Raw genomic sequence first — 12,822 nt, 5'->3', positions numbered from 1 at the left:
TTTGGTGTATAGCTTACATTCTTCTCCCTCTGTGGTCTCAACTTAAAACAGGAATCTGGAACAAAGTGGGGCATGAAAAGTTCATTTTAAAGTTTTTATCCTTTTTGTCTACCACCTCTTCTCCGACAACAGGGCTGCTTACTACGTAGTTTAGTGCTAAAGAATTATTAATTATTTTTGCACTGTGGACTCCTGCAAGTGCTACAATGTTTGTATGCACGGCCCATTTGCAGCTCGGTGTTTGCTTATAAATGGATCCAGTAGAAAATGCATCCTGCCTTTCTGGTTGGCTTGAAAGTTTAATTTCCCACTCTTCTGGGATCATTGTTTTATTCCTTGTTTCCGAAGTCTGATGGAAGAAAAAAAGGACAGAAAATTTTATTGTTCTATGCCCTGGAAATAAGTCCAATTTGGCGACTTAATGCCATCCTCGGCATTTTGCGCCACTTCGAGCCTTTTTGGCGAGACGGCAGCTTTCAACTTGACCTTGGCCTCCAGCCGTGTGTCCAACCCGCGGAAGGAAGAGGGCAACACAATGTGCAACGTTTATATTTCATGGACACATATTTCATTTACACTTGTTTACCATATATCGAGACAAAAGCAGGGTAACTTAATTTATTCCAGGTTATTTTAACATGCCTTTTACTTCACTACAAATTATGTAAGTGGGCTTTATTTATTTGTGTAAAAAAAATACCGTCTTAAAATAAACATAACATCATAATACCAAACAGTCGTTTCAGTTATACAATTAAATAAATCTCTGCATTTATACCTGCTCTGAAAATATATGTCAATTATAAAACAAATCCAAAACAATTTGTTGAAAGATAAGGTCCTAAAATCGCTGCTCATAGCTCAACATCATTTCATGCCGCTTTGGCCTTTTATCGAAATAATCAAAAAAGAGATACTTTTACAGCAGTGAATGACACGCAGAAAGGCTTCACCTCACAATTTCATCTAGATGCCAAAATCCACGTCAAGATAAGAGAAAATGGAAGGGAGGAGTGACTAGAGCGCATCCACACATTTATAGCTCACAAGATGTTTAGTATCTTCTCAAACATGCAGCCTCATCTACATTATCAGAAATCTAGAAATTTATCGTCTTGTTTGCATATCACGTGTTTGGTCTTGGCCAATAACCTTGCGATCTTCATGTACTCAGGCGTGTTGGTGTCGTTACTCTGACTGAGTCCCTGTCCATGCTCAGTCGAGGGGATTTTGAAAAAGAGCTGGTCGTTTCAATGTAGGGCATGCTATGACCGCTTCATTACTCCTCCACTCGCACTGGATTGACCCGATGATGTTCCTCTACGACAACGGGTTGGACGAAAGAAGCAAGAACATGGAGGGATTTACTGGAGGCAACTTTGCTGCAAATCAGTGCAGGAATTTGTTAGCACATCCAACCTCGCTGGCTCCCAGCACCACCTATTCTGCGAGTGAGGTGCCAGTATCTGGCATGGGAGAGCCTGGCAAACAATGCAGCCCCTGTTCTGCGACTCAGAGTTCGGCCAATGCGTCTTTGCCCTATGGGTATTTCAGCAGCAGTTATTATCCATGTAGGATGTCACACGGCAGCGTTAAAGCTTGCGCGCAGCCCTCTGGTTATGGCGATAAGTACATGGACTCATCGGTCTCTGGTGAAGAGTTTTCCACCAGGGCGAAAGAATTTGCTTTCTACCAGAGCTACTCCTCGGGCCCTTACCAACCCAGCTACTTGGATGTGCCCGTGGTACCTGCGCTGAGCGCTCCATCCGAGCCAAGACACGAGTCTTTATTGCCTATGGAGCCCTACCAGCCATGGACCATCACCAACGGCTGGAGTGGTCAAGTTTACTGCACCAAGGAGCAGCCGCAGTCAAATCCTCTGTGGAAATCCTCACTGCAAGGTATTGAAATATGCAATTAAGCCTGACAATTCAAGTATGTTTAAAAAAAAACAAACTTAATGAATACCTGATGATGATGATGATGATGATGATGATGATGATTATTATTATTATTATTATTATTATTATTATTATTATTATTATTATTATTATTATCTTTTCGTTTTCTTTCCTAGACAATATTTGTGGTGGGGACAGCTCAATTCGCCGCGGAAGGAAAAAACGTGTGCCATATACCAAGGTGCAGCTGAAAGAACTGGAAAGAGAGTATGCCACCAATAAATTCATCACCAAGGACAAAAGGAGACGGATATCCGCGCAGACTAATCTGACAGAGAGACAAGTGACAATCTGGTTTCAGAACAGGCGCGTAAAGGAGAAAAAAATCGTCAATAAATTCAAGAGTTCCAGTTAACTGTGGAGGTGTTGTTAACAAGAAGTGAAAGGCGGACATGGATGCACTTTCATCCAAAAAACTGGGCTATAATTTATTATAATATGAACGATTTCACTGTCGCCAGAGCCGGCTGTATTTTGAACCCATTTCCCTCCTCTGATTTTAATTGGAACCAGTCGATACTGCTTGTTGACAGGAGATCGGAAGTGGTCTGGAGCTTGAGGCGATTCTGCGTGGGATGCTTTAATAATCACCAAATGATAAGACATTCTGCCTTGAAGCGAGAGCGTTTGGAAAACACGAACAAGTCATGCAAAAATGAAAGACGCAATGAATCAGTCACAGTAACACGTTTTGGCTTTGTGACCAATCCTAATTTATAATAATAGCTTCAAACAGATCGGTGTATGCAGGTATTCATATGAATTTATTTAAAAAAAAACGGAACAGGGAAATTCATATCTGCAATTGAATTCAACTTCCGGGAGATTAAAAAATGGAAATGCATCACCAACTAAAAAAAAGAAAAGAACAGAAAAAACAAGCTCTCTCATTTGCCTTTTTTTGCTGTATTTTACTCTGATTCAGATATTTAACACATTTTCAATTGTCAGACTGTCTAATAAGTTGTAACTCAGACCCTGTTTTTAACTCATTACATTAAAAATTGGTACTCTTTTTTGTAACTATAACTTAATTCTTAATGGCCTTAAAACATTTTTCCTCGCTGCCATTTAAAATGAGTTTCCAGAAAAAGAAGAGAAATATTTAAGACTCTTAGAACGTGTAAATGCTACCATATCCTTTTCTAAATGCAGTGGCCAAAGTTTTTCACAATAAATGTTTGAGAGATACTGTTTTTGTCATGTTTTTTTTCATTTTTACTTAAATGAACACATTGAATTTAGCTTCAGGTTATCAAAAAGAAAATCATCATTTACAACATTCACCAGAATAAGAAAGGTGTTTAAAAGGCCAACAGGCCTGCTAAACAAAAGCATATTTTCAAGCTTGCCACTCAGAGTTGTTTATCTCCATCTAGTGGTGAATGTAGATCGGTACAGCGTCTCGTGCTTGTTTCCGTCCCTTCCCTTTCACGTAGTCCAGGGGTGTCCAGCTCCGGTCCTCGAGGGCCACAAGCCTGCTGGTTTTCCAGGTATCCCTGCTCCAATTCATCTGATTTAAATGAATGAGTCATTGTGCAGAACTTAATAGATCTATTTGTTGTGAGTCAGGTGTGTTGGAGCAATAGTCAAACAGGGGCCCTCGAGAACCGACTTTGGATGTCCCTGCAGCCTGTAATTGATATGTGTGTGAGCGAGAAAAAGAAAGAAAAAAAAAGAGCAGAAACACATTTCTATTGCTTTACATTGTTTTTTCCAGTCTGCAATGTACATCATATTGCCTGTTAAAATTAAGGTAAGAGCGCAAAATATTTACATTTCGTATAGGCAAAGTAACTTTACCAGTAATGCAGTTATATAACACCTTGTAGAATATTATACAATTTTGGTTCAAATTTATCAGTTATAATGGTGGCACTTTATTGTGGTAAATAATAGTCTATTATTATTTCTTTAAATGGATAGACTTGGATCATTCTTTCAGGCGAGTTATTTTCATTTCTTGGTCACTCATGAAAACGGATATTTTATTCGTTAAAAAGTAAAGTTACAGATTACTACTGTTCTAGCATATTTTAGGTAAGTGCATTTCAAAACTTATTGATTATGTTGCCAGCGATTGAACAATATAGCCTAATCCATATTTAACCAACATATTTAGGTTACTTATATATATATATATATATATATATATATATATATATATATATATATATATATATATATATATATATATATATATATATATATATATATATATATATATATATATATATATATATATATATATATATATATATATATATATATATATATATATATATATATATATATATATATATATAAATAAGAGTAACGAAAATGAAAATGCATGAATATGAAATCTAAATGATGTCCCTCAAAAAATAATTTCAGTGACCTTTTACATTAACCAGGTGGTCCCCGTGGTGAATCACCCTGACGACTCACTGTCAAATGTGTAGCCCCCCCTTACGAACAATGGTGGAGCTTTTTTCTTTTGCTCAATGTTGTGTTTCTTCTGGACAAATAGTCCTCAAACCCACAAAGGCTACTCATCCATTTTATAGATTCTTTTTGAAAATAAAACGAAAGTTTGTCGATATCAACCTTGAGATGGAGACAGAAATCTCACACTGTTGGGAACCCCCAAAACTGAGGTTGTTGCTGCTTGTTGCTGTGTGTTATTACCCCCCTCTGTCAGTGTTAGTGTTAATTACATCATATGTCAAAAATGTCATGGCTGCAGACGAACTCCATTGTATCAGCCCAATAAATAATCATGATGATGATTAAAGCATGTATAAGAGTAAAAGTTTAAGTATGAAATTGAAATTATTGTTTAATTTAAATGCTCACGTGTATAAAAGGGAATATCGGGAATTAAGACCACAAAACAACTATTTACTTTGATTCATTTATATTTTGTGAGTTTCTTTTTGAGTGGATGACGTTTTTCTGCAGTGGACTTCAGACAAAATATCTTGATGATGCAGTTGCATATAGAACATCTGGGAGGTGAATCATTATATTAAGATACGATTAAATGACAAAAAAAAGTTGTTGTTTTTTTTCATTGGAGCTGGCATTGACAACATTCCCCTCCGGTTATAGATAACTGAATGTATCCGTGTTCACAGACAGCACATTCAGACACTTTTATCATTCAAAACAACAGCTAGACGTTCTTGGACCAAACCCATTGATCCGATTGGGCTCGATTTCCTTTGTAAATGCACTTCAGTCTAACACCTGCTTCCATCCCCTCCATCCTCGTGTGTTTTCCAACATATCTGAATTGTGTCCGCTACTTTTGGAGTTTCCCGTCATTCAAAATGTAAACGCATATAACCAATTTTGGGCTCAATTTTGGAGCCTTTTGAGTATTCCACATTTTGTGTTGTTGACATTATCTACGAGGCCTACCTAAACAAACCAACATACCATATATATATATATATATATATATATATATATATATATATATATGTAGCCTTTATGCTCATTTATATGTTGCTCTTGAGCTGAGCAACCTATGTAAGCTGCATCAGCAGAATTACAGGACTCCTGTTTCTATAGATGGCTCCACTTTATTTGGCAATTCCTTAAAGGTTTCAGTGTGTTGATATGTTTAAAAACGAAATAAAATTCTCAGCTATCAAACCTTTTTTTTATTTATTTACCTCTTTTTTCTCTCTCCACGTTTCTTTTATCGCGAGGACCTCTGAGTTTCTTATTTAACATTTTTGCAACCTAATTGTTCCCGTTTGAGCTCATTGAAAAATTCATCTGATGTAGTTCATTTGTAAACTTCCACTTAAAATCCCCACAATATTGCAAAGGAGAAGTGAAATATTTTGCCATTTAGTTTCTACTAGGTCAGTTTTCTTTGAAGACGATTATTTAAATCTAAACAAAGAGTTTCACCATAATCTGATTTCAAAGCGCAGCTCTAAAACATGCTGATGCTGTGTTGCTGACTCCAGTTGCGTTAATATACAAACAAGACGTAACTTAACTTGAAAAAAAAAAACTGTTTTGATTCGTTTGATGCAGTAAGGCTGTCCAGCACTGTTTAAATCAACGACATTTTAAAATTAGTTTAAACATCATCTTATACACACTGCTACGTGGATTTTGGACCACAAATACGATGGAGGTGCTAAAAGAATTTAATTCCGCACCTTTCATGTAAACTTGTGAAATGAGGCAGGAACCCAAACGCGCACAGCTTTTTGCGCAGTTAAACTACACCACATTTCTCCACAAGGGGTTACTTAAAAATCTGTAAAACAGAGAAAACACTTTATATAAACCATATACTAAAGTTTTTTGTAGCCTACTGTAATGTTTAAACTCTTACTATACTCTGCACGAGCTGCCAGCTGCACACCTGAAGATCTTTCCCCCTCAACCATCTCAGTGGAACAATCCGACGTCTTCAGTGAGCTCATGTTGCAGAGTTTTGTTATGGAAGCTTCAATAACAACACCAAAGCGTCTTTTTTTTTGCCTACATTATTATAAATCGTGTCAATTTTGTATATTCAAGTGGTATAAAGGAAATTATTTTAACCACCCAAGATTTTATTGAATAATAGCCTACGATAAATCACAAGAGCAGAATTTTGTTTACATGCAGCCATAATGTTGCAACTTCTTAGTTATGTTTCTCGTGTAAATTTACATATTTATAAACGTATCTTGCAGCGCTTGAAATTTATTCTGAATTAAATGACTTAAAAACTGATATAGACACCGAGGAATAACTGATAAAAGAACCACAAATTCCATTATTCATACATTTGTAGACTATTTTGTCACTGACATGATAAACAGTTCAACTCACACAATCGTTAGAAATCCGCTGAAGTCAAACAGACCAGTATGAAGTTAACTTTACTGTTTCTACTAGTTTTTTTTTCCACTGCAAATTGCGTATTTGGGTTTAATTCTAAAATCGCGAAAAAAGATTTGTGACGCAAGATGCCCTCTCAGAATCATGAGAAATGATAATGGATCAGAGAGAGGGAAAAAGTGCGTGTCTAAATGTGTATATTGAGAGTCACAAAGACGGAGAGAGCGATGCAAAGACTGGAGCCAATTTGGCAAATTCTTCCATCATTCGTCGCTCATGAACGTCGGAGATGAACGTAAAACGCAAGCTTTGTCGTGATTGGCGCATCGCTGATCTTTTCATTTGAGATGAAGCAAATGGATTAAATTAATCTCCACTTCTATCTGAACTTCATCTCATCTACGTTGACTGTTCAAAATACAGATATCAAGGACGTAGAATGAGCATGCAGAAGAGACGGTGTGCTTTTACTGATTCAGAATATGCTATTCCAAACAACAAAGAAGATAACAAGCCTGCCTTTGCAGTCCATTGTCTTTTTGTTACTGCAGTAAAGCCTGACACCGTGACTCGCATTGCTCCACCACTAGATTGGTCTATATATAGCCAGTGGGGTGATACGAAATGCTCAGAGAAATGTGATATAATTAGGGCTGTTCAGCGCCACAGAAGAAAATGACACATATTCAGTATTAATTTATGCATGAGTGGCGCTGCCATACAGTTTGGTTTGTTGTGTGAAACTCAACAAGTCCTTTGACACAGACTAATCCCTGGATGCATGCAGATCATAAATGGCGAGGTTAAAAATGTGATGTTCCTCTTCAGACGTCCACTTTGAGGTTAAGGTTAGGGTTAAGGTGAGGGTTAGATTTACAAACGAACTTAAATGTAGAAAAACTTAAAATGAAAAGTAAAGTTAGCTTAGCATGAAACGGGGTGTAATTCTCTTTTTTCCACCATGTCATGTGATAATCTATAGTCTGAAACCTGATGCAACGTGATACAAACTTTAGCCTATAATAATAACCTCACTGTAGGACTTTGAATAAGGTGCTTTAGGCATAGGTTCTTAACAAAACAAAAAAAAATCCCTTTAGTATTTTTTCTTTTTGACTTTATAACTAAGGTCTTTGACTCATATAGCCTACACATTAAGACGTAGGCTATCTGTCATATTATGCCAATGGTCACATGGTTTTGGCCCTCAGGAATGGATAGAGATGGATCCCCACGTCAGCTTGTACGTCTAAGGATTTCTGCTCCACCAGTCTGCCTCAAAGTGACTGGAGCGCAGCGTCGCAGCGGAACAATGCGAGGATTATCATAGAAGCTTTCCAACAGCAGAATATGGATTTTGATGAACGGATTTCAGGCTCCAGTATGTATTTACCGAGCTGCACTTACTACATGTCCGGAGCCGACTTCTCGGGTCTCCCTCATTATTTAACCCAGAGTCAGTCCTCCTGCCCCATGACATACTCCTACCAGTCCTCAGCCCTGCCACAGGTCCCATCCGTTAGAGATGTGGCTTTCAGAGACTATGGCATTGAGACTTCAAGTAAATGGCACCACAGCAGGGGGAGCCTATCTCACTGCTATGCTGAGGACATCGTACACAGGGACAGCTGGGTGAGCCCGACCTCCCGGGGGGGAGAGATCCCGGTGAAAGGGAGCTCCAGCGCCAGCCAATCCAGCTCCAACCCGACTCCCGGGTTCTGTGGCAGCGTTGGCAGAAACGGGGTCCTGCCTCAGGCGTTTGATCAGTTTTTCGACACTGCCTACGGCGGCTCGGAAGGTAGCAGCACGCCGACAGCGCAAACGACAGATACGGACAGACAAGGCAGAGCAAGCCCCGCTCCAGTGAACCCGGGATCAGACACGGCGGAGAGCTGCAGCCCGAAGTCGTCCTCCGGCAACAGCGACGAGAAACAGAGCAGAGGCAGCAGTAAGTCAACCTGCTTTTCATGCGACGAGAAAAATCTAGCACGTTGCTCTTAAAGCCTTTTATATGCAGTTTTATAAGCACGTTAGGTTTATGGAGGGGCTGCAGATTTACCCCTATAACAAAAGTATGTTATAAACTACAAGATCACGTGCTCGGGGTTGAAATTGGCCGTGAAGACTTTGGCGTTAAGCTTGTTTTCAAGATTTTAAATAGGAAATCTACTTTTCACTCTAGTAGCGTACACTTACATTGCCTTGTGTAATTACCCTGTAAAAACATTTATAAGCAAAACAGTTTTTATTTCTTCCTGTAAGTAGTTTGGCGTTACAACAGCATCATAGCACAAGCATTAAATGTTGAAGTAGCCTACACCCTAGATCTTTTATTCTTGTTTTATTCTTGTATTTATGATTACTTTTTGAGTCATTTTGATGGTATTGGTAGGATTTGGCCTTGTGGTTGATTTTATGCGAATTAAAATGGGCTATTGAGGCATTTCAGTCTAACTTTCGACACAAGTTTGGCTCCAGCTTTGCCTCCTCGGATAAATATTTACAAATTCATTGGCTGCAGGAATTAAAGTTCAACAGCTCTCCATAGCAGATTTTGCTTGTCTAAATATAAAATAGCAGCTCTTCACACTGAAACCTTGAGCAGACAGTAAAAAGCGCAACAGACATTTGATACAACCCTTTTGGATTTAGGCTCACGCACCCACTATTTAAAAGTATGCCAGTCTTTTTTTTATTTATTTTTTTTTACTTTTATCAAATTTCATGGAGTTGTCATAATTACACTGAATTTTTCATGTCCAGTGCTCCATCGAGCGCAGTCTTTGTTTACAAATGTTGCTCATGCAGGCCTTCATTGGGGGGGGGGACACTTGAACTCCAAAGCTCTTGTAGCCAGACCGCCAATGCTGCTGGAGTGCAAGAAATAGCCTACTGATTTCATCATGTTGCAATGTGTCTGTAATAGCTAACGAGGAGAACTTTGACTTTTCATTGTGTTTCAGGTGGCCAGAGGACTCGCAAGAAGAGGTGTCCATACTCCAAGTATCAGATCAGGGAGCTGGAGAGGGAGTTCTTTTTCAGCGTTTACATCAACAAAGAGAAACGTCTGCAGCTCTCGCGGATGCTCAATCTGACAGATCGCCAAGTCAAAATCTGGTTTCAAAACAGGAGGATGAAAGAAAAGAAACTAAACAGAGACCGTTTACAATACTACACCACAAACCCCCTGCTATAAAAAGAAAACTGTGCAAAGACTGCTGTTAAGCACCCCATCATCCAGATTACACATCATCGTCATTTGCAAGAGGACTTAAAAAAACAATCAATTATTTTAAATTCAATTTATTATTATTATTATTATTATTATTATTATTATTATTATTATTATTATTATTATTATTATTATTATTATTATTATTATTATTCATAGGCCTACAATAAAATGGGGACGTGTGTAGTTTTAAATACAGAAAATCAGATGTGTCTGGATTCACGTTCACACTTAATGTATCGTGTTTTTTTGTTTGTTTGTTTTTTTTAGTAGTTTTTCTTCCCTTCCTTTACAATTAAAAAAATATTTACCAAATTTGCGTACTTAAACGCAATGACTTCTTTCAGCGTACCAGAACTTTCTACATCAATCCATTTGTCATATTTCTTTTTCTTTTTTACATTTGACTTTCGGTTATCGTGCGCAGCCAACTCCACTTACTTTTAACTCTTTTTATTTGTCCTGGACCTAAAACAGATCTCATTGTAACATTGTAGGCGGCGATCGGGTGGTTTCATGTTTTGAAAATTCTTTAAGTTTTAATGTGATACAAATTAGATAAGCTTTTGTATTTAAGTAGGTATATTTAACGTCTTTACTTTACTCTCAGTATGTGGTTTGTTTAGCACTGGACCATAAAGTTGGATTATTTTCTAACTTCATCCAAAGGACAAACCGCTTATAAAAGTGGAAATCTCCCAGTATGATATAATCCCATGTTTTCTTTTAAATACCAGCACGTGGGCCGTATCAAATACCATGGTATGAGTGTGACACTTTGTAATCTCCACGTATCTAGAAATAAGATACTTTGCCATTTTTATTTGATATCCATTACAAAGGGTCCATTCATTTGTGGAGAGAGAGAGAGAGGGGGGGGGGGCGGGGCAGAAAAGCTGATTTTGACCTATCATGCCTGTTAGCTCTGATGGAAACGTATTCATCACTTGTTTTGATGCATTTAGATCCCACAAATGCCTGTTGCCTGATCTCAGATCGTGCGTGTCAGATGTTGTATCCCCCAATGAAAGGTGTTAAAAGACAGCAGGTTCATTTAGAGGTGTTTTATAAATAAAGAGACAGAGAAACCAGAAATGACCATTACTATTAATGATGAATAACCATTTATTCGTAATCGGAAGTGTTTTATTCCAACCCTCTTAAAATAAAGTTATTTATTTAAGTCTACAGGATAAGAATTGGAAAAAGGACAAAACACTGGGTTCAAGTGGCTTTATATCGACCACCAGCCCCCTAAAACAACTTGAATGGCCTGTCATAAGCAAATAAGGGTCCTGGTGCCTTCCTTACACTGTGCATCCTGTGAGGCTCGCAGGAATTCGGCTTTTGATTGCTGCACATCCTCCCAGTTGCTCCAGTAACTTGGTCATAAAAGGCGGATTCGTCTGGAGCATTTGGAGTGTAGTGCAATAAAGTGTCTGAGACCAAGGTTATTAACTGTGACTTAGGGGGGCCGAAAAGCTGAGAACATTTAAACGGGTGTTCACGGACCCTTCCTTCGTCATTTGTTGTTGCATCTTGCTGCGGTGGGAATGTTCACTTCGTGTTGTTTGGCAGGCCTGTCCGTCTGTTCCCACTGGGTGGCGCTCATCAGATCAATGTCATTGCCGTGAATTGCGATATAAAAGAAGTTTGACTCACCGATGAGCTGCTTTAGAATATGTTTCCACCTCAGGATTTCGTAGAGGTAGGCACAGAAATGTTATCATGTGCATTTTACTATAAGGTATTTTTTTGTGTGCCTGATTTAAGAGAATATCTTCCCAGATTCAGGCGTTATGATTTAATGAAAGCAGTACCAGAAGGCCACCAGAAGAAATCTTACTATTGAGATGTTTGCTTCTTTGTTAATCACGTGCAGTGTATAGGATATATAGAATTACAAATGTCTTTTTTTTAATCATTATTTTTGGCATTTCAAAGTCTTTCATCGTTTAGTAAAGTTCAGTTAGATTTACACTAAAAATAGAGAGGAAAAAAAAGACATTTTAGGTTTTCTGTTGCTGCCTTTTTACTTTGATACCATTAGCCTATAGTATAGGCGTGCGCCTTTGTGTGCGACTGAGTCTGCCATGTCAGAGACAAAATGAATGGATTTTTATTCAAGGCGATATTTCCTAAAATAATAATAATAGTAATAAATTAATTGAAAAAAGTCGTCATAAAATGTCATGTTTTATGTGAATCAGCATAAGGCTATGTTAATAAAAGAACAGCAAACGCACAGTGCTGAAACGTGACATGGAATAATCTGGTGTGGGAGTTACTGGATATTTTCATTCATTGACTGCTGGAGCTTGATGCCATATAAAATGGTTATTCATAAACCCTTGGCTCTGATTTCTTGTCTTTATGGCTTCACAGTTAAAAGGAGATAGACGTAACCGATGCTGTATTTCAGGGTAAATCCCATCTCCGGAGGCATTTTTTTGGCTGACCTATATCTGAAGACATGTGTTATAAACACCAACCTCAGTGGCCGTGTTTTCTTCGTCAGACATTTCTGCATGTCATTTGCAAATGAGAGATACTGTTTAAAAACGTTATAAGTCGTTTCAAATGATCTCAGAAATACCAGCTTGTACATGTAGATCCGTGCAAGGTGCTGTGTAAGAAATTTGATAAATGTTAAAAAAAAAAAAAATAAAAAAATTATTTATTTATTTATTTATTCATACTTAAAGTATTTATTGAAATATATATTTCTTCATGCACGTGCTTTTTCGAACCAGAAATTAATCGGAAACTGATTTAAATGCCCTAGTATTATAA

The 12,822-nt window shown here is 37.8% G+C and overlaps 2 protein-coding genes across 2 annotated transcripts; both read left to right on the top strand.

Annotated features, from left to right (window-relative positions):
- Nucleotides 1-1,240: 1,240 nt before the first annotated feature.
- Nucleotides 1,241-2,316, top strand: hoxa13b (homeobox A13b; the record flags this gene model as incomplete). The annotated part of the gene is made up of 2 exons (XM_079240257.1): nt 1,241-1,901; nt 2,078-2,316. The coding sequence occupies exons 1-2, from the start codon at nt 1,268-1,270 to the stop codon at nt 2,314-2,316; spliced, it is 873 nt and encodes a 290-aa protein (XP_079096383.1). The 5' UTR covers nt 1,241-1,267.
- Nucleotides 2,317-8,010: 5,694 nt separating this feature from the next.
- On the top strand, nt 8,011-10,865 carry hoxa11b (homeobox A11b; the record flags this gene model as incomplete). Its single annotated transcript, XM_079241433.1, is given in 3 exon segments — nt 8,011-8,023; nt 8,026-8,745; nt 9,761-10,865. Coding segments are annotated over 3 exon segments (966 nt in total). The 3' UTR covers nt 9,994-10,865.
- Nucleotides 10,866-12,822: the final 1,957 nt, after the last annotated feature.

Source organism: Telmatherina bonti (assembly GCF_933228915.1).
Source record: "Telmatherina bonti genome assembly, chromosome: 5".
Taxonomy (NCBI): domain Eukaryota; kingdom Metazoa; phylum Chordata; class Actinopteri; order Atheriniformes; family Telmatherinidae; genus Telmatherina; species Telmatherina bonti.
Note: the sequence above shows the minus strand (reverse complement) of the source record. Positions and strands in the feature narration are given on the sequence as shown.